At 42.5% G+C, this 23,237-nt stretch overlaps 1 protein-coding gene across 2 annotated transcripts in view; it reads right to left on the bottom strand.

Annotated features, from left to right (window-relative positions):
• Positions 1 to 175: 175 nt before the first annotated feature.
• Positions 176 to 23,237, bottom strand: part of scara5 (scavenger receptor class A, member 5 (putative)) — a 50,613-nt gene continuing 27,551 nt past the window's right edge. For both annotated transcript variants that reach the window (XM_018742381.2, XM_018742382.2), the window contains 6 exons: positions 19,026 to 19,700; positions 17,035 to 17,115; positions 16,621 to 16,728; positions 13,104 to 13,160; positions 6,254 to 6,442; positions 176 to 2,463 (listed from right to left, as the gene is read on the bottom strand). In XM_018742381.2, the coding sequence (XP_018597897.2) occupies positions 2,330 to 2,463; positions 6,254 to 6,442; positions 13,104 to 13,160; positions 16,621 to 16,728; positions 17,035 to 17,115; positions 19,026 to 19,700 (1,244 nt within the window). In that variant the 3' untranslated portion in view covers positions 176 to 2,329. The remainder of the gene's footprint in view (positions 2,464 to 6,253; positions 6,443 to 13,103; positions 13,161 to 16,620; positions 16,729 to 17,034; positions 17,116 to 19,025; positions 19,701 to 23,237) is intronic.

Genomic DNA, 23,237 nt, shown 5'->3' with positions numbered 1-23,237 from the left:
TTATTCCACCTGGTCCCATGATGTCAGCGCTGGGGCTGTGTTGGAGCTGTCTCCACCACTGTCAAAATAATCCAAAAAATAACCAAAGACCGCATTTGAAGACAAATTTATATTTTATTCTCTTCTTCTCTCTGCAGCATATGAAATGCATGAAAACATGAGAATTATTGCTGAAATGATTAAGGTAGAAAAATTATATAACAAAATATGAAAATACATTCTCAACAGATATATAAAATGTTACTATCTGGATCTGTCAACCACTCAAAAGAAATGAAGGCCAGAATGACGGAATTGAGACTACATGTGAATAGTGTAAAAATCCAGCTAAGTGGTTTGTTTTTTTAATTAAAAAATTCATAGAAAGTATTTCAGATAGATGGGCTGTCATGTAGCCACCCCAGTATCCATGTGTGTTCTGCTGTCCCTTGGCTGGAGCAGAAAATGGGAACACTTTCACGGAAACTGGAAATGAGTCATCAGCCATATAACTTTAATAGTTCTATCATCTTGGCATATCACCAGGAGACCCGAAGCCCAGATTATGCTGCATGTGAAACCCTCGTCGATGATGGCAGAGTCACACTGTCTGGGTCCCAGACGCCTCCATCTGCCTTTGATTAATGATGGATTCGTTTGGAATTATTTTGCACGGTTCATTAATCAAGCACGATGGCATTTTAGAAATGCTGATAAACAATGTGCCTTGCAGTTCAGTTGTTCCAAAGGCCAGTTTTCAAAGAGGATCCCTTAATTCATGGCTTAATGGTGCCAAAATAAAATTATGAATTGCATCAGACAGACGTTCTGTAAGTAACCTACTGTAAGCTAAAGCTCGCATATCTCATTTGCCCAGAATACAGCATAAGCAATGTCTGGCAACCTGAAAAAGAAGCTTAGTCTCCTTGTTTATCAAAGCCAAGCCCAACAAAAATGATCATTTCAAGTGCTTGGAATTAGCACAGGGTTCAACAAAACCAAGGCAGCATAATAGCAGTCACAAAAATGCCTCTCATGACAATACCAGAGTACACATATTTTCGCAAAATACTTAAGATTTGTTTTTAGTGTAAAAATTCAGAAAAATATTTACATTTTCCAAGTTTTCAGTCACCAGAAAGGGTTGTTTTCCCTGGAGAACTTGAGCATTTGGAGTGGAAGTACAAAGTGAACAGAGCTTAATGTCTTTGGCTGTTACAAGTTTGAGCTCAGCACCATGTGTTGGCTGTGAAACGGCACTTTGAGAGGGTCGCTGCATGTTTTTTGGACCACCGGCACAGAGATCAGAGATGAACAATGCAGCACAGTAACCACATTAAAGCGAATCACTTTGCCAAGTAGGATAGGTTGGGTGGCCAAGCAGTTAAGGAGCTTGATTTCTTACCAGAAGGTCATTGCATCAGATCCTAGGAATGGAGCTCTGGTTGTCTCTGTGATAATCTCTTAAAGCAGTGAAAGTAACACCTACAAGTCCCATAGACACTCTCCTTTTTATATACTTACATATGATCGTAGTGTTCTTACAAAGTAGGTCCTGTCTAGTCAATTATGCATTAATTTTTCACGCCCCTCTGTTAACAGGAGACGTTGCATGTACGAAAAATTCATCTTCCTTCTTCTTTCCCACATATTTTTCCAGCTTTTAAATAACAAACTAATTTGTTTCCTTTTACTTCACCTCTTAACCAAATTTGTGCTAAAATTTTGTTTTATGATGGTGTACATGGCCCTTTAGTTGATTTTTTTACATTAGTTTCTTTCAGAACAATAGAATTTTTCCAAATGGTAATTAAAACAATTCAGAGGAAGAATCACAGTTTCCGTGTTTGAAGCATGTTGAGTTTTTTAAATCACCCATGAGATGATTTATAACAAAGTGAATGTTTTTCAAGGAAATTATCTTACAAATGAATTAGTCTGGAACCGAACCTTCTAGACGTCAGTGAAGACTAAGTTTTACGTTAAGGCACAGCTGGCTCTGCTACTGGATATGAGGGCATACAGTATTGATATAAGTGAAGATTACGCTCAACATTTACTTTTAAAATGTGTTTTCATTTGGTCTGAGTGCATCGCTGACAATGGTCCCAACCAATGTCAGTCAATCAGCATTTGTGTGTCTGTAATTAGGATGAATATGTCAAAGGAAGAGAGACCAGAGACACTGGTCAAGTCATGACGTGTATTACCGATGCCATTGTGAGTCTCATTTGGGAGCTAAAGTGAGAACCTCTCTGTAGCACTGCGAAATTCCACAGGAGACAGGCACTGCAAGCACTTGTCCTCCATCGGTCAATTCCAGGTCCACAGATGAAGTGGTGAGCTGGCCTTAGGTGTTGCATGTGACTCCCGCGTCCTCCACATGACCGCAGTTAGTCTTCCCCCAGCCTAGGAACTTGCACTGGTGGATGGTGACCTCCGTACCATTGCAGGCCACATCGTCCATCCAGATGAGCCCCTTACCTGAGGAAACCAAATTATGATGACAGTGCAGGTGAAACAAATAATACCCTCATAGTTAATATATTATCAATTACTGCAAGTGAAAAGCCTTAGCTTACGGTCAACCAATGTAATTTTTTACAACGTTTATACACCTGAATACTGTACAAAGGAATTTAAGTTAAGCATCTCTCTCAAAGGTACAACAGCAGGACCACCAATGGAATTTGAACTGGCAATACTGGGCTATATTTTTAATTCATCATCATGCAAGGCCATGAGCTTCTGATGACTTTCAGCAGCAGTCTACCATTGACGGACAGCAAAAAATGATCCAGGTGTGCTGTACTGTACTGTACTGTGCAGTAATCAGATCGATAGGGTGGTGGCAGGGGCTAGTATTCTCCTTCAGACAGTGTACTGACTACCTGCAAAAGGTGGGGTGGCAGGTGGCACTGGAACCAACTGCAGCATCTCAAGGCATAGTTGACCGTTGAATCAAGCAAACGGTTCTGGAAGATTGACAGCTGCTGGATGGATTCAACTCCAAGGCAAAACTTAATCTCAGTCAGAGGTGACACTGACATCATTTTGCATCTTGAAAAGTTTCTTTGTATTTCTTGCTTCAACATCCAACAAAAATGATCTGGCTGGACTGAGTTGAAACTCATTAAATTACCGCTAATCCAACAATCCACCAATCCCTTTCTCAGTTCCACTGGAACAATATCACAAACAGGCATGTTTATGAAATAATGGAAAAATTGGAAATATGAGATTTTCTCTATGAATGCAATAAATTCAGTTAGGGTCATAGTCAATTAGGAGGGAGAACGCTTTTAAAAGAAGTTTTTTTAAAAATTTTTTTAAAGAAGTTTAGCGTGCCGCTCCGTGCAGAGCTTTTATCTTCAGTTATGTTTCAGGACCTTTGAATGGCAAATATAATTTCAGCTTCGGCAGAGCCATAAAACCAGCAGATACTGTACGTGGCACTTAGGGGACATATTCATCACTCGGCACACTTCATATCCTGTGACGCCTTTTCCGCACCCATAAACTGTCCTGCAACAGCCGGTTCAACGACGAACTTCTGGCCAAAGAGGCCTCCAAGATCCATCTTATTGTGGCATATCCTTTACATTCTAGGAAAACCCTTTATGCTAACACACACATACACACACACACACACACACACACACAGAGCAGCTTTTTTTGCTTGTTTACTTGCTTGTTTTGACAAAACTTCTTTGTCAGGCTTTTAAAACAGTCATAGCAGCTGTGACAGCTTGCTTTTAATTTGCTTTCCCTGTTTAGACTCTCGGATGTGGTTTTCCATTTATTATGCAAATCCATCTCTTGGCGTGCGCCATTATCAAAGCTAAAATACTATTACAGAGATTATAGCGGCTGAATGGATCTGCAGTTTGGCATCTCAGAATTCTGCCGAGCGCCGAGGTGTTTCGATATGGATGTCCAGAAATGGGAGAGTTAGGAGCGCAAAATTGAAAGTACAAACTGTATAAAGAAAGTGTATGATAAAGACCTTTGGAGAACTTTGTGTTAAGTACGATTTATTATCCTGTAAATGGTATGCGTAAACAGACTCATATTTTTTCTTTATTTTAAATAAGAGTAAATGAATTAGAAAATAGATTAACAATATTAACAAAAATAAGTAATCTTCATGGACAACATATTCAAATGATAAATAATAGTGAATATTTCTAGAGCTTATAGTCTGCGCTCATTTTTTCATTATTTATTTAATTAAAATAGAATACAGATATAAATACAGTGCAGATATATTTATATTAAATAAACCAGTTCAATATTTTCACTCTTTTGCAACATGCTCTCACCACACAGATCTTTGATTTTTTGCACCATCAACTTTTTAAAACAATCTAGTTGCCCAAAGTCCTCCAGCATCAATATTAATGCTTTGAGTTCTGGCTCTTTGTGCACTGTCAACAGACATTTTATTTTCCAAGCTGGAAGCACAATAGCGCCTGGATAGGTACCACAAAATCTCGTGTTTTCTGAAGGATAACAACTAAGACACAGACAAGTAGCACCATAAGCCGAACCATGTTCAAGGAAACTGCACTTAACTTCACTTAATACATCTTGATTCAGTCTTGTATTTCGTGCTGACTTTTGAGCGCTGGGTCCGACAGGCATAGGGAGTGTTTATGAAAGCGGATGTGAGAAGAATGAGGATCACACACCGGCCTCGTGTTTTACAGCAATCACCAAGAACTTCTCTTAGTAACATCTGCGGCGCTCCCCTCCGAAGACCGCTCCTGTCCTTCATCGAGCTACGCCTCCCAGGACATCTGATGGCTGCAGGGAAACGTATGCTTTGGCAAAGAGTCGCAAAATCCAATTTCTTTTAACCTCAAAATCTAGCTAATGTGATATTGACATGTTTTTTTTTCCCCCAGCAGTTTGTACAAAAAACTTTCACTTGGGACTAGTGCAATTCAAACTGTTTTAAACAATCCTGGGGGCCTTGGCCCTAACGTTACAGCACGGTGCGAACAACAACTGGAATATTTCCAGTGGATACGATCCATTCCATTTCTGACTAGGAGGCTGTGATGTTTCACTGACTGATGAAACCTAAAGATCCTCTGCCATGAACCACCACAGGCGGAAAAATATTCAAGCTGGGAGGCAACAGGGGGCGCGTCCAGAGAGAGCTGGTACCCTCAGCATAGACGGTAGTTAACGCAATGCCGGTACTCGCAGACCTTCTTTGAAATCACCAATACGTTCAAAAGTGGGTGGACAGATGCCATTCAGAGAGATGAGAACACCACCACCATGTGTGATCAGAGAGTTTTCTTTCACAAGCAACGATGAAGTGTGGAGCCACGATACACTGCTGCCTTGCAACTGAAGGACCTGGGTTTGAATCTCTACTCCTGTTGTTGTACCCCTGATCAAAGCACTTAACCTGAATGGCACACACACACACAGACACACACACACACACACACACACACACACAGTCTGAAAGCACTTGTTCCAGGCAGGGTCATGGCAAGCCAGAGCCTAACCCGGCAACACTGAGCATAAGGCTGGAAGGGGAGGGGACATACCCAGGAAGGGATGCCAGTCCACCACAAGGCACCCCAAGCAGGACTTGAACCCCAGACCAACCAGAGAGCAGACACAGGCCAATCCCATCACACCACTGCATCCCCTTAACCTGAATCTTTTCAGTAAAAATTACCCTGTATGGATAAATTTTAAGCAGCATAGTGTACAAGCCTAACACTGCATCTTGCCTTGGAAAAAGGCACCAGATAAATAACTGATAATAATGTGGCAGTGATTCCAGCTGGTGGTTTTACCACTCAAGGAACTCAACCACTTGAATGTATGTCTTTTTTGTTATACAATATCTGGATTTCTGCATGAACGGCTTTCAAAATGTTTACTAGTTACGAAATATGTGGGTTCACATAATTTTTTCATTGATTAAATTTACATTTACATTTATTCATTTAGCTCATGCTTTTATCCAAAGCAACTTACAATCTTAAGCAGCCTACAATCTTAATGAGCTGGACTGTTTTAACGACTTGTTCAAAAAAGTTAGGCAAATGTAAAACGCTGCCTGTTTGGTTCGTTCAATAAGACAGTTTTTTTATTATTATAATTTAGGTGAAGGTAAGATCACTCTGTTATTGTGGGACAGGCTCCGGACCACTATGACCCCCGCACTGGACAAGGGGTTAGGGATACTGAGTAAGTGCCTTCCTTAAACTGTTTGAGAGAGAAAAGTGTGTCAAGGATACCTTACCTTGCCCGAATCTCGCCATTTTATGAACCTCTCTTGCCCCACTGTAGCCGAGCATCCTGCAGACGACATCGCCATCCTTCTTGTCCCACGTGTCGTCACACACGGTGCCCCACCTATTCACATGAAATACCTCCACCCGGCCTTCGTGTGGGCCGGACCCATTAATCAGCCTCACCAGCACCTCTTCCGCTGCAGAAAAGAAAATTAAAATATTCAAATATTGCACTGGAACATAGTACTGAAATATTGCTGACTGTGTTTCAAAGCACGAAGTGGAAAATGGTGTGGAAGGGGTTGGTGTAATTCCTGAAGCGGTTCAAACTGGCACCTTTAACAAACTAATCTCTTTGGATAATTATTAATAATATCATTAATTATGTAGTGATGAATTATAAAGAACAATCAATACCCCTTGTAAAACCCCTTGTCCAATTAATAAAAATGTAAGAATTGTGCAATAAAAATCGAGTGTGTGTGCTTCTGTACAATTGGTAAAAAAATGCATAGTTGCATACATATAGTGTTTCAGTTATCCTCTGGACTTGAATTTTTGCTGAAAATAAGACAACAAAAAATGTTGGATTATTACACACACACACACTATTTGAAGTCACTTGTCCCGTATGGGGTCGCAGGGAGCCAGAGCCTAACCCGGCAACACAGGGCGAAAGGCTGGAGGGGGAGGGGACACACCCAGGACAGGACACCAGTCTGCTGCAAGGCACCCCAAGCGGGACTCAAACCCTAGACCCACCGGAGGGCAGGACCTGATCCAACCCACCGCGCCACCACATCCCCCTGTTAGATTATTAGTTAATAACTAATTATTACTGCATTATTTTACCCACAAAATCGACGTGTGAGAACACGTTAGCTAATATTAAGGAAGGGCCCTCGATACACAAAGTGTTTTACAATAGTGTCCTGTCTACCTGATTTCGAAATTATTGTTGACCTTATTAAAAAATGCTTAAAACATTTGCCTTCGGGCTTGTAAGACCAGCAGGGAGTGCATACAACTGACGAGTCAAAACACATGGCGACCACACGAAGCTTTATTTACTTTATTACGAGATTAATAACATTACCCTCGAAGTAAATTAATAAGAACCTCGAGGATGAGGCCTTCAAGAGTACAGGAACATCTTACAAATGAGCTGCAGATGCTGCCCAGCTCCTAGGGTACAGCATGCAGCCAACAGCGCTGATTCAAAACAGATGTCGGCTATTGACATATACAGCGCCAACTTCGAAGTACGTACTAGATCTTCGTGCTGCTGTGGATTTGGGAAATTTCAGTCTGCTTGCAGAGAAGGAGGTCCAGGATGTCACCGCCTACTGGAGACGTTTGGATGGATGAAGCATGATTCAGACTGACAATAATGAACACTAAAGGAACACTAGCTCTACAAACGTAGACACCGGCCCCCGAACTTATAGATACAACGATATCGAAGATGCTCTGTGACAAGTTTTGTTCACAACTCTGCAGGTCGTAACTCTGCGACAAATACAGGCTTCATAAAATAGATGTTCCTTGATTTATTTACTGGTTTGGTTGTGTAAAAACTGTAAAAACTGTAGCTACAGCTATAATAAATAAAAATAACTGTAAAGACGTTTTGACAATTTTCTTACCTTCGAGCAACATTACGATAAAAACTAAATCAAGATTACTTAAAATTCAGTTATGTTTGGTTGCACAAATTTGAATTCAGCCCCTGAAAGTGGAACATTAGTCACATAGTTACTGATCGCCAACGCTCAGTAAAATTAGAAAAGCTGTAAACACCATGGAGGTGAGTTGCGTAAGGTGGTCACACCCTACTATTATGCCTGGGTGAGTTTCACCGAAATATATCAGCTCAGCGGGTAAATGCTGATCATGTTTGCTTGGTGACAGAAATGATAGGAAATTTAGAAGTGAAGAAAATGTAAGTGAAAATAAATACATTAACTGGAAAATGTATATTTGAAAATGTGTAATTTGGCTGTGTGCAACAAGAGGAGCCCGTGTACCTCTTATAAGAACGAGCCAACATTTGGTACTCAAGTGTGTGCTATTGTTATTGTTTCACAGCAGGAGAACAGACATTACAGGACTATGAGAACATTTAATAGGAGGTATGAGCAAAACTGCAATGGGAACTGCATCAAATCCTTCATTCAGTTGTCCAGATCCTTTCACCATCTGAGAGTTTTTGACGTAATAATAGTTTCATCCCTTTGATTTTCTCCTAGAGTTCCCGGACATGTTTTCAAAGCCTCAAATATGAATTATGAATTACTTGTGAAGCACTAAGTAAGCCTGGTCCCATGTGAGCAATATCAGGTTAGTGCCACCGCTGAGGTGGTACAACCACACTGGGGCAGCATCTACCCTTCTGTACGTGCCTTTCGCTCTTCAGTCTTTCCAGGCTTCTTCTTCATTTAGGTTCTAACACCTTGATTGTTCTAAAGATAAATGCGCTGTGGATGTGAGCAGGAGAAGTTCATCTTAGTGCCCAAGAAATCAGCTTGTATCTTTTTCTAGGGGGATGGCCATTCATTCTACTGTGTTTGTAATGTAGTGTTTGGACAAGCCCTCAGTGAAAACAGGCAACATTTTCCCACGGAAGACAGAGGGGATGGTGGGTTGCGGGCAATGGTGATCGATCGGTGGGTGAGCTGTGCATCCTCACCTCAGTGTGAAAATCTCACACATTACAGGACACCATCAAAACTTTTGCGGTGATATATGAAACAATAGTTTATCCTTGGTGAGACTCAGCTGTTTCCAGCTTTATGGACTTCTTTACACATGCTCAGAAACAGAAAGCATTTTGAAAAAAATTTTGAAAATACGCACAAATAAATTAATTTTAAGATGTCCTGTAAGACATTGTGGGATTGGTGCCCATTTTATGGGCCATTTTTACCACTGTGCTAATACACTGAGTACCGCAGTAGAAAATGTCACAAATATGATACATAATGCTGATGTTTCGTTGGTTGCAGTCTCTTTGTTTTTGGCGTTTTAGTGATTTTTACTTGCAAATCTGTGGGTTAACAAATATAAGAAATAATCGTAGTTGAGCACCACATAAGAGTCTACCGGTGCCAGATTTCCCATTAAGCATTGCAGGCACAGTGACTAGGGCCTACAAAATTGTTAGGGCAGAGGGACAGAAAAAAATAAAAACAGCAAAAATAAGGAAAAATAAGGAAAAGAATTTAAATTTGATAGCGAAAAAAATTATAGTGAAATGTAATGCGAGCAAAACTTTACAATGAACAACTTAACTTTACAGTTTGCTACATATATACTCACCGGCCACTTAATTAGGTACACCTGTTCAACTGCTCATGAACGCAAATATCCAATCAGTCAATCACATGGCAGCATCTCAATGCATTTAGGCATGTAGACTTTGTCAAGACAATCTGCTGAAGTTCAAACTGAGCATCAGAATGGGGAAGAAAGGTGGTTTAAGTGGCTTTGAACGTGGCTTGGTTGTTGGTGCTGGACGAGCTGGTCTGAGTATTTCAGAAACTGCTGATCTACTGGGATTTTCAGGCACAATCATCTTTAGGGTTTACAGAGAATGGTCAGAAAAAGAGAAAATATCCAGTGAGCGGCAGTTCTGTGGGCGAAAATGCCTTGTTGATGCCAGAGGTCAGAGGAGAATGGCCAGATGGGTTCGAGCTGATAGAAAGGCAACAGTAACTCAAATAACCACTCATTACAATCGAGGTGTGCAGAAGAGCATCTCTGAATGCACAACATGTTGAACCTTGAAGCAGATGGGCTACAGCAGCAGGAGACCATACCAGGTGCCACTCCTGTCCGCTAAGAACAGGAAACTGAGGCTACAGTTCGTACGGGATCACCAAAATTGGACAATAGAAGATTGCAAAAATGTTGCCTGGTCTGATGAGTCTCAATTTCTGCTGCGACATTCCCATAGTAGGGTCAGAATTTGATGTAAACAACATGAAAGCATGGATCCATCCTGCCTTGTATCAACGGTTCAGGCTGGTGGTGGTAGTGTAATGAAGTGGGGGATATTTTCTTGGCACACTTTGAGCCCCTTAGTACCAACTGAGCACTGTTTAAACGCCACAGCCTACCTGAGTATTTTTGCTGACCATGTCCATCCCTCTATGACCACAGTGTACCTATCTTCTGATGGCTACTTCCAGCAGGATAACACAACGTGTCACAGAGCTCAAATCATCTCAAACTGGTTTTTTTGAACATGACAATGAGTTCGCTATACTCAAATGGCCTCCACAGTCACCAGATCTCAATCCACCTTTGGGATGTGGTGGAATGGGAGATTCGCGTCATGGATGTACAGCTGACAAATCTACAGCAAATGAGTGATGCTGTCATGTCAGTATGGACCAAAATCTCTGAGGAATGTTTCCAGCACCGTGTTGAATCTATGCCATGAAGAATTAAGGCAGTTCTGAAGGCAAAAGGGGGTCCAACCTGGTACTAGCAAGGTGTACCTAATAAAGTGGCCAGTGAGTGTCTATGTGTATATACACACACACACACACACACACACACACGCACACACACACATACACACACACACACACTGCATATAGGCGTAGTAGTTGAAGAAGTGTTTAGAGCTGCTGCCCTGCAATCTGAAGTGAACTTAACCTCTCTTTTATGGTCACTATTTCCATATCTCTGACAATGTACAGTGTTCAAAAAAGTAATTTTATTTTTTCCCCAGTCACACTGTTTCACGTCTAAGTTTTAACAGCATTCAGCTGCAATATTTATTTTGGCAAAAGTCACATTTCTTTTAGTTGAGATTATGTTTATTTTTGCAAATTTTGAGAAAGCCATGAATGTCACACTGGCGATACCTTCAAAAACACCACCCAGTTTTGAAAAAGAGCTTTTGGCAAACCGACGGAACAAGCCACCCACCGCAGCCCTGCGCCAAGCCAGCCGCTGCCACATTAGGCGTTCCCTTTCATCCATGAAACATTCTGCATTTAACTCAGATTTCCTAGGAATGTTGACATTTACAAATGAATCATCATCACACACACACACACACTTTCAGAACCGCTTGTCCCATACAGGGTCACAGGGAACCAGAGCCTAACCCGGCAACACAGGGCATAAGGCCGGAGGGGGAAGGGGACACACCCAGGACGGGACGCCAGTCCGCCGCAAGGCACCCCAAGCGGGACTTGAACCCCAGACCCACCGGAGAGCAGGACTGTGGTCCAACCCACTGCGCCACCGCACCCCCTTGAATCATCATCATAAAACAATAAAAGCAGAGCTAGTATTCCATGACTGCATGTTTCTCAAGTTTTTTCATTTTTCTCAATCTTAAAAATCTTTAACACCTTCTAATTCCAGTGTGCGGATTGGGATGATTTACTGCAAATTTGATCACTTTCCTCCTTCTGCACACAAGGATGTACTGAGGTGTTCTTGATCATATACTAAGTGCTTCTAATTCTGAATCAGAACTTTTGTCCAGAATTTAATTTGTCAAACTGATTCTGATTCTGCCCTCACTTTCAAGGCTTTGAAACCGTAGCTCAACGATCGCGAACAGGAGTAACGCTCCAAAACCCTGCGAGATCTTCCAAAACCAGCTGTTCAAGCGCACCACGTAAAGCTGACACTTCTCGGAGGAAGAGGAATTAACAAGGCAAGGAAAATATCCTCTAAAACCCAGAGCGTTAAACGCAGGGTTCCATATCATCTCAAAGCTTGGTGGAGATGCCTTAGACGCGAGAGCTTCCAACGGCGTGGCAATTACCGAGGTCAAAGCTTCGCTCTCACGCACTCGGCAGCCTGTCGCGGCGGTAATCACAAACCGAACAAATCGAAATATGCGGACGTGACTTTATCAACATCGGGCGTGATGGGGTGAGTCTGGGGAAATCTACACGAGGCCCTGTGGCATCTGAAAATGCGCAGGCTTTCACTAAGCAGGGCTGGGGTGTTTGGGAGGTGCCGTTTGACCATTCGTCTCCCTCTGCGCCTCGTTGCTCGTTTGCCTGCCCCGTTGACACTTCTGGAACCAATTTCGGGAACAGAGAGACCGAGAAGGAGAGCGAGAGAGAGAAAAAAGAAATCCCTCTATCCCCTTAAATCATAAGCCTTCAAATAGACACACACAGATCTTTCCTCATACCTAATAGAGCAAAATATGTTTCAGATGTTTGGACCGGCCACATTCACGAAGAACAGCTCCAGCTCTCGTCGCACAAAAACGGTTCTAATGATGTCATAGACGAATAATAATATATCCAGCCTGAGGAAAAACTGAGGCCTGTTTGTTTTCCTTCCATGCATGAAAACACAGCTTTGGTTTGGTAAAATAATTCACCTGTCAGAGGAGACACATAATACAGGCGAATCGATGTGACACAAAGGGTGGACGAAGCAGAGGACACACCGGGAAATTGACTCAATGCCTTGCGCAGCTGTGCAAAGCCACGGACGTCCAAAGTGACTTGTTTTCTGGTTTTTGCCAGTGTAATGATGTATGGTAAGTCTCACAGCCAGCTCATGAAACACATTCTGCATTCGCCAGGAAGAAGGAGAAGCTTCCATTTGTGGTTCAACCCTGAAACACTTCTGAATGTAGCGGCAGCCTTTAGGCATTGATATAAGCAGGTAATGAACTCTACGGCCTGTAAAGCAGTCCGGTGATTTAGCGCCGCGCCCTGTTGGATCATGGGTCTCGGAAGAAGCTACCATTACAAAAGACAGGAAGACACACAGTACACGCATAGGCCCATGTGCCGCTCTCATTCTGGGGTTATGAAAAATTCCGAAAAAAAAAAAAACGTAGCGTAAAATTCACAAAATCGTTTTTACCTGTCTTTTCAATTCTGTCTCCCCTGTCCCCCTTCTCTCCTTTTTCCCCTCGGTCACCTAAAAAAGGAAACAAAAACAGAGCAGTTTGGAAATGACATGTCTGGTATCGAGTGACACTCATCTGATTTAATATTAATAAAAGCAATAACCTCTAAACTTTCACCAAAGGACAAACTGCTGTAAGATATTCTCTGGACACTCTAATCCGGTACAAACAGAAGGATAATATTAGCCTTTGTCGTCGAACCGACTTGTTGTAAAACCAACATTGCTGGATTTCTCGGTACTCTGGGATTGAGGTTAAACCAAGGGTACGGCTTGTGGTATTCAAATTGCCGCACGGGAAGTCTCAGACACGGGCGAAAAGGGTTTCGCTCAAGGTTACAGTAACATAAGGCGTACAGAAATAGTTCTGGCCCACACTGAGGAGGAAGCCACATTTCCCCACCTTAAAGCCCAACATTAGGTGCGGAAGTTGTACGTCCCCCCCATTTCCATTTCCTCTACAAGTTTGCTACATAGGCACTGAACCGCTGCAGCGTTGCCAAGAAAAATGGATAATGTAGCTTCCCTGTTGTTGTGTGACAGACCATTTAAAAGACAGCCCCCGCACATTAATAAGATGTTCCTTCTATACTCACTCGCTCTGAATTTTACTTCTCTTCCAACTCATTTACAGCACTAGGTTGTATGTTCAGCCACTTACATTTATGCATTTAGCTGATGCTTTTCTCCAAAGATACTTACAATTTGTTATCCATTTACGCAGCTGGGTTATTTCACTGGAGCAATTCAGGGTAAGTACTTTGCTCAAGGGTATAATAGCTGCAGGTGAGGCTCAAACCTGCAACCCTGGGATGCAAAGGCAGCAGCGCTAATCACTACACTACCAGCTGTCCCTGTAGTTATTTATTCATTTATACAGCTGGGTAATTCAGGGTAAATACCTTGATAAAGGTTACTAGAGTAGAGAGTCAAACTAGGTCATTCAAGTTCAAGGTGAGTGATCTAACCACTGTGCTCCCTACTGTTACCCACAGCATCACTGCCTTTTTGACGGGTAGACTTTGCCATCCATTACCTTTAGTGCGCTGTTCAGTGAAGTGAGTCTTTTCAGTGTTTTCGTAGTAAATAATGCCTCTGCAAGGTGAAGCCATTTGCTGTAACCTGATCATTTATCCGGCCTGATGTAAAAAGAGTTATAGAGCGACGCAGATGACACACACAGAGCAGAACAAAGAGGCACAGGCACTCCGGGTGGGCTCTGTGCTCCAATACCGTGAGAAGAAGAACGTGGCCTGCCGAAGAATGTACCGCTATTTTGAGCTGAGATGTTTAAAAAAAAAAAAAAAAAATTGTTATGAAGCAAGCAGCTAAGTATATCACACTTCTGAGTTTTGAAGCCAGACAGCATTTCACTTAATGTAGAGTGGGATGCCATGGTGGTCCTGTAAGCGTGTTCTTGGAGCCCGGCACCAATCTTCATTTTGCCTCTTTAAAGCACAGTTACAATGTTTACTTAAAGTCCACTTGAACCGCCGCTGCGCTCTGCAAAAATCATACAATTTGTGAGTAATGTCTTTACCGAGCCAGAGGTTTGGGTTCCAGAAATGATGTCTTTGGTGAAGTCTCTAGATTTAAGGGGACATGGAAAATTATTCAACTGAGCTGCTGATCTGATATGTTTTATTTTTTTTCCTTGCTGCTTTTCAGCATGGAAGCGAGACTCCGGTTGTGTGTAGGTGTCAGACGTCCGCCACGGGTCCGCGCCTCCTAGGAATCTCAGGACAGTTGACATCTGCTCCTAAGTTGCATCAACTCAATCCCCTTGAAGTTCTATCCATTCAAAGGGACAACTTGACTCTAGATTCTGGCAGCAAACAATTTGCCGACATTTGACAGTAAGGGAAATCCCATAGCAGCAGCCTGCTGAAATACTCTGGCCAATTAGTCCCTCCTTAACGTGAAAAAAAGAGCGTTACAAGTCAGTACAAGGTGACTGTGTCACAAGAGAAGCCAGTGACAAGTGTAATGTCCCTGAAAATCGATTTTGGCTTCCTCACCTTATGATTATGTAAATCACAGGAAGAAGATTTGCATTAGCACTAGCATTAGCATTAGCAAAAGTGATGGCGATAGACAGATACTAGTCACGGAAGACACGGAATAATGCAGGAATAAATAAATAAATGAAAAATGCAGTAGAGACAGTGAATAGGGAAGACATAGATAGTTGATACATATGAGTGAAATAGTAGTACTCACAGTTTAATACCACTTGAACAACAAAAAGAAGGTACCAAACCAAGAGCCATATGCAACAGTAAGATAAATGTGAAACAAGTCCATATCGAAAGTGAAAAGACTGCTGCTGTCCTTCCTTGGTAAAAGACTTTTTTGTGTTTTTTATATTTCATGTTTTACATCCTGTACTGCTTTACTATGCTCATTAACCTTCCTTTTGAAAAAGCCCAAAATTACCCATCTCTGCATTCTTTCCCAGTTCCACTCATTAAAATACATTTTAATAAAGACATATGAAGGACTGACCATCGTTCTACTGTAACTGTATATTTTGTATGATCTTATAGCTGATATCACAGGGTAGTGCTGAGTAGAAATGGCACCCAAGTAGAGCCACTGAGTGCTGGGTCCTTCCCTCAGGCAAACCACATTCTCGCCTTGATGTGTTCAGTGGTGGGGATATTTCGGAAATATTCATTTTGGTCTATCGAACCACAAATAAGGATACACATAACCTAAATAGGAAAGGGAAATGCATGGGCTATATAGTGGTGTATTTTACTAGTGACACGTGATTTTGCTTTCATTTCTAAACAAGAATTTTTACAAGGCTTTACTGCAAAAAGCAACAGAGCTTTGTTGATTTAGTTCCTATTTATTGGACCCCCTATTTCCAATGTTTTAAATCTCCAGGATCGCACTTGGCTCCACTGGGAAATGATGCAGATAAACAAAAACTGCATTCCCTTCTCCGGTTTCACTGCCATTGGATGACGAGTTTTTTTCTATCAGCCAAATCAAACAAACAACAACAGCTGCTTGTTTGACACACTCAAGGCCCAAGAAAATGTTGGGGACCCCTATGCAGTGAGCCAAGTCCATCACTGACATGCTTAGATAAACAGTGTTATATCATTTGCTGAGGGATAGCATTACACTTAAAAACATGGTGTCCCAAAAGGAGGATTAGCAACCCGAGGTTCGGCACACAACAAGACCTACAGCATGGCTTAATTGACCAATATGAAAACCACAACTTCGACATACAAGGACTCCTGGAGGACATTAAGGACAGTCGAAAGAGGAGCAAGCCTTCTGAATTGGGAAGTTACATCTGAAACAGGCTCACAAGTTTCTACCGTCACACCAAGCCAAGGTAGAGGGATATAAGTGGTATCCCTACCCAACACCACATCAAAGGCCAAAGAGGTACCGCTTCTCATTTTTTTAACTAATGACAAAATATCAAATGTGGAATTAAGATGAAATGTACCTTTCGGTCCACGAGGACCAATATACCCCCTGGGGCCTGGAAGACCATCCAACCCTGCAGAGCCTTTCAGTCCCTGTGGTCCCTGGATTCCCTTTTCCCCATTCATACCTGACAAAGACACAAATGTCACAGCAATGGAGATAGTCTTGTGTGTTCCTGCAGAATTTCTGGAATTAGTGCAAAAAATATGAAAATATTGTATCTTATTAAGACAGGAACAGATGGTTTTCATTTCAGCATTATGCTAGCAATATGGTGAAACAGCAGATCTCAATTGACTGTTTAATACTCCACACTTGTGCGAAAGAAAATGGGCCCTATTAAAATGATGATGATTTGGGAAACGTTTAATGTTTTTATAGCATGTGCATTAGCTAAGCTTAATTATAGCCCAAATAAGGCAAGCGGTTTTACCTCTCAACCCAACAAGACCTGGTGGACCCGAGGCACCACGTGGTCCAACATCTCCTTTGTCACCCTTTGGTCCTGGGGGTCCTTGATGAGTGAAAACACAACAGAAAAGTTTTGAATTAATAAAATATGAGGTCATCAGTGCTGTGTATTGTTTATTCTGTATGGGTTCTTAATTAAATGAAACAACAAAGAACATCATTGTGTGTTTGCGTGCAAGTGTGTATGACTCAGCCGTGCATACCAAACCTCATCAGTGACCAACAAAGTCAAGCTGAAGGCAATACTCGAGCTGAGGGACCCTGGACAGTTTGTTGTGCTGGGCCTCAGTCAGTCAGTGCAACCTTAGTGGGTTTTCCATGGAATTCCTAGATCTAGTTGACACCAGCACAGAGTTCTTGATCTTCCTGGTACTACATAATCTGTAATCTATGGCAATTCCTCATCTATAGGGGTACATTCCACAGTTTTTTCTCCTATACTTGGATAGCTTGGATTAGCGGCTGCCTGTCGAGCCTGTTTATTGGCAAAACAGTATTTTGTTAACAGGCACTCTATAAATGGAAAATACACAAAACTGCTGGTTCTTTGACTATGAGCGCTCACATCTTCATCGTGGAAACTACATTTGGTAATTTTGCCCTTGTCCTCAGGAGAGTGATTCTTTTCCTCGAGTTGACCTGTACAGCTCTCCCTTAACCCCTCCACCCTTTATGGTTGAATTCCGTTGACTTTTTCAAATTTCAGACTGTGAAAGCTCAAAGCAAACCACATCTTGCATTCATATTTACATGGTGTGTATCGCTGAAGAACCCTGACTGCTGCAGACAAAGATGTTTGGATTTGATATATTGCAAAGCTCAGTTGGGAAGGGCTGCCAAATCGTGCAATGTTGCAGCTCTGGAGCCTGCTGAGCCCCTTACTTGCCAAGGAAACACCACGAAATCTGTTGTATACGTATTTCCAGGATCCATCAATCACCCAGGATTCTCAGTGAAAATTCCCAGAGTCGGCTGCACCAATTCATCGACTCATGTTTATGGACACCTCCATTTAATTGTAATCATGCTTAAAATCCTTCGGATAACAAAGAATTTCAACTGAATAGCACAAGTAAACATGCAGCAGAGGGCTCAACAAATTGTGCTTGATTACAGCTTTTGCAGTCTGTAGAGGTTTCAAAAGCACCGCACCAAAATTGTTCCACTGACATTTAAGGGGTTTGCATCCAAACAAACAGACCATCCACTCAGGGCAGTTCTCACATTTAAAATCCAACTTGAACCCCATGGAACAACTGAGCTTATGTGTGGTAAAAATCCTTATGTAGTATGGATAACGTATCAGTCAAATGATCAGTTGTGCATCTGACTGGTTTTCCAAGGCAAAACTATTGTAAGGCTGGCTGGGTGCCTATAACTGACAATAAACTGATCAGTAAATGTTAAAAATAGACTTTTAAAATGAATTTGACATGGTGCTGTGACAACATTTGTGGATTTGTGTCCAAGCCTGACTAGTGCAAGCAAACATCTCTTTGGATGTTATTACCACTAATCAAGATAAGGAGCTCCATGATTGTAATGTTTCCATGCTCAGACGCTCTTGATTGAAACTCAGAAGCTTTCATAATGTGCCTTCCAATGTAATGGAGGCCCTGCTGAGTGCATGTTTTATTTAATTTAAACTACAAGCGTACCATTGCCAAATTGTTGGGTAGGCATGAAATATAAGCAAACATCAGTACAGGGAAGGGGCATGAGGCCATAAGAGCTAATTATTCCAGCAAAGTGCGTAGGTTTGCTGGCAAAATCAGCAAATAATGACAAACAAATGTGGTATGGTGAAATGTAAAAAAGTGGTATAGTGAAACGTACTTCACGGCTGGATTCCCTGGGTCAGATCTTTATAGATTTAGCTGCTTTTTATTTGCTACCCAGTCCAAGAAGGACTGAATTCTGAGGCTGATTAATGAAGGTGGTAATGCTGATTACCTTCTATGACTGTGAGGTTCTTTAGAGCAACGGACTTTTCCCAATCTTTGAGTCTCAGGTCTTCGGTGATGGTGTTCAAGATTTCTATCTCATTCTTCAGCTGCTCCTCCATAGTGATTTGCATTTCCCTCGTCAACGTGGCATCCTGTGTCACATTGACTACCTGCACTTGCAGGTCGTGGATCTTCAGGCGGTGGACGCTGATGTCATTTGAAAATGTCCGGTTGACTGTACCCACAGTCCAGGTGACCTCCTCCAGCCTGTCTCTGAAGAGGTCCACCTGGCCAGCTGTTTGTGTGATCAGGGTGTCCTGGGCATGTAGCGACTCAACCGTCCTCGCCAAGTCAGCCCACAGGCTACTGATGTTCCCATGGCTGGAGAGACTCAGCCCCATGACGTAGTCCCCCAGATGCTCCACAGAGTCAGCTGTCTCCCCTGATCGCACCCGCAGGCCCTGCACATCTTGCTGCAGCTCTCGTACGGCCAGGCCCAGCTGCAACAGCGTCTGTGAATGGTTCTGGAGGAGGTTCTCCAGCTTCCAGATGTTCTCCATGAGGTCCGTCTGAGTGGAGAACAGGTCAAAGGACTGCTGCAGGTTCTGGTACCGGTTCTCCAGGTGGGTGACATTCTCCACCAACATGTCCTGCTTCACTGAAGACGCCTGAGAACGGGACACTGTGGGGACACAAAGGAGATGAGCACTAACAGTCAGAAGTATAGAGTAAATCTCCAGTTCTGTTTCCTAGAAGACGTAGTTTATGGACCTAAAACATATACACTTAAAGATGCATATAAAGGAGAAAGGTAATTAATATATATACATATATGTATTAACTACTGTCTGTATATATACTGTATACAATATATGACAAGATTAAACACAAGATTCTTCATTTCCAGTGTGGCCAATTATTTGTAATCAGAGAATCTAATATAATGGAATAATTATTTTTAGATATACTGTAGATCAAGTCATAGATAAAAATAAATAACTATACGTAGATAAAAGCTCGTTTGATTTGATTATACCCTCTTGCACATCTAATAATCATAATGAAACATAATAAAAGAGAAATTTATTTTCAGTTTTAAACAATGAAAACACAGGAACATAAAACATAGCATAAAAAAAAACATAAAAACATAAAATCCCTTCTGAATAATGTACGTTATGTCTTTTGTTCTGGTGTCTTGTCAAGGATAGATCCCATCAGCCTTGTGCCCGGTGATTCTGGGATAGGGTCCGGACCTCCGCAGAAGAAGCAGTTAATGAAAATTGATGGATGGATGGATGGATGGATGGATGGATGGATGGATCTTCTGTCATAATGTTTGTCCAAACATAACAGAGGAAGTTGTAAAATGTGTTGCACATGTATTACATGTACTATTATTAATTATATTTTTATTTTAGCTTTCATGTGCTTAGATCTTATGCTTGTAGCTTTACATCAGCTGTCAAGATTGAAAAACACACACCGTTTTCTTTTTTCCTGACTAAATTGGTAATGATTTCAATATACCCCTGTAATTCTGTAAAATGCGCCAATTTGCTGCAGTGACTGATCCAAGAACAAGCTCTCAGGCACGATCCCCTGATAAACAGAGCTACTTCATGTTACTGGAAGACAATTTTGTTGTTTTCACGATATGAATGTTTCTGGATAAATGACTTTGACGCAGCACACAGTATTGCAATCCCACCCTCGTTGGGAAGAATGTTTTCCAGAAATGGGACGAAGCTGCCCCGTGAACCCTTGCGACCGGACACCGAGCTCCGCGGTGACGCAGCTCCGACGCGCACTTTCAGCAACTGTCGTGTGTTGGAAAAATGCCCTCTGGAATGGTGAATTACAGTGAAATGGACTCTGGCAAATGGAAGAAGGCTGCCAGCTCTGACCGCAAAAACAAACGTTTCGGTGTGCCCGTCGATGTTTTGCCGTGTGAGCTATTTCTAATAAAATCACTCCAATACGAAGCCGACGGTAGACGGAGCCGCTCGTGTGAATTACGCCTTATGGACTTCAACTTTGACTGGTTTCGGTAAAAAAATAAGAAATGGAAAAAAAAGCCCCCGTACCTTAAGGAGACCATTTGTTTTTGAAAATTAACCTTCATCCAGTTCCATTTCCGCACCAAAACATGCAGATAAGAACAATTGTTATTATTATCATGCAGTTTCATGGCCAGATAGCGATGCTGTGAAGCGGATCTGAATCTGACTGCAGCCAGTGCCAAAAACCACAAAATGGAAACAGATGGACCTCTTCCGGAAAGCTCCGTTAGGGTACTGCTCGAGAAGAAACAGAGTAGCTAAAGATCAGCTCTCGTTTCATGCTTTATCCATCAGCCTTGGAGATTATTAGGACGTTACTGGAAGCGTCCTGCAGAGCCATAACTAAGTGCAGCCTTGGGTGTTGGGAGAGATTGCGCGGTTTTCGTCTCTGAGGACCTTCTTTCTCCATTCGTTCTCCCGGGTCCGCAATTCGCTCGGCCAAATCCAGGAGGCAGCGTTCTTTCGGAACGAAAGGGGCGACGGGAGGCTAGCGACCACGTTTCTGCTCACGCTGCAAGCTGAGCGCCACGCTACGCCTGATGACACACCTGCAGCAGCGAAGTAGACACAGACCACGCGAGTCAACAGTTTAGTTTTAGGCGTCAAAGACGCACACATCTATACCCACGGAGGGATTGAATTTGGCATTTTACTATATTTTACTATGACAGTTGGCCTCCAGTTCCTCGCTGAGGGCCAGAACAACAAGTTCCCTTTTGAGACCTGAACCACTAACTTCTTGATGACAAGTGCAGGTCCTTAACCACTATACTATCTAAACTCTAGGGGTAACAGCAGATGGGTTGTCCATGAGCCAGAAGTCTTTTTTTTTAAACAGTTGTAGCCCTTTTTTTTTTTTTTTAACTCCCACAACCCTCACAATGGGATTGCTTCGAGGTGCAGGATGTTGCAGTGTAAGCTGATCTCTCGGTCCAGGTGTGAGTCAGCTGCGCGCAACCCCCTCACATACACGCACTCACTGCATAGACTTTCTCACAAAAATGCAGATCATCTTGCCTTTTCCCGTTATTAGGTTTCACGTCCAAAATGCAGTACGTTCTAACCTACCTCGGGCTGCAGGTAGTGCATGGTTAGGGCTGTACCCTTCAGCATGAAGATTGTTGAGATGAGTCTAGACTCCTGCTGCGGTCCCCTTGACCAAAGCGTTGACCATGAATTCGTAGAGTGAAAATACATTATTGTATAACTTTGTCAATTATGTAAAACTCTCACACACACTGGCTGAAGCCGCTAGTCCCGAGCGGGGTTGCGGCAAACCTGAGCCTAACCTGGCAACACAGGGAGTAAGGTTGGAGGGGGAAGGGACACACCCAGGACGGGACGCCAGGCCATCACAAGGCACCCCAAGCAGGGTTCGAACCCCAGACCCACCAGAGAGCAGGACCCAACCAAGCCCACCGCGCCACCACACCCCCCGCTTATGTAAAACTGCTTATCTAATATTGTAAGTTGCCTTTCACTAATTTCAATAAAGGCTCGTAATAATAATCTCTAAGGTTCTCCTATTCGGAATACCTACCTTCTCGCAATGAGAAACAGCAAGATGCTCAGAACCACTATGGCTCTAGGATGTTGCCATACATCTTCAGAAGCAGCTCACCAGCACAAGGGAGCCGAGAGGATTGACCTCTTGACCCTCAGGCTGGCTACCATCATATGCAGAGCTGTCTCAGCTTTACCAGTGTTCATCGATGTATTCATACATTCACATTAAACCATGTGAAAACCTGCTTACGAAGCAAAATTTCTTTTAATTTCTTCTAAAAAGCCAATCAACTTGAAAGGAAGAGACAATTTAACAACTGGGGTCTGCTTTTTAGGGTTTATATGCACACACATTCATTAAAGGAATTCCACATGTGTGCCATACAATTCAATGACTTCACATTAACACTGCATATACATTTACATTTTTGCACTACTCTGCCCTGCCTAAGTTTCATTAAAAGCAACAGGCTTTGGGGTGTTTGAGGTACGAGGGAACTGTTGGTGTGTCTCAACCTGTCACCCCAGGGGAGCGATGGTTGCGTGCCATACCACAGCGCTCGAGGAGCATGTGTTCTGGCAGCAATAAGTCCCATGGCAGTGTCGCCATAATGGGCCTCGTGTGTCATGTGCGCTAAGGCGAAGCGATA

The sequence above is a fragment of the Scleropages formosus genome, chromosome 1 (genome assembly GCF_900964775.1).
Source record: "Scleropages formosus chromosome 1, fSclFor1.1, whole genome shotgun sequence".
Taxonomy (NCBI): Eukaryota; Metazoa; Chordata; class Actinopteri; order Osteoglossiformes; family Osteoglossidae; genus Scleropages; species Scleropages formosus.
Note: the sequence above shows the minus strand (reverse complement) of the source record. Positions and strands in the feature narration are given on the sequence as shown.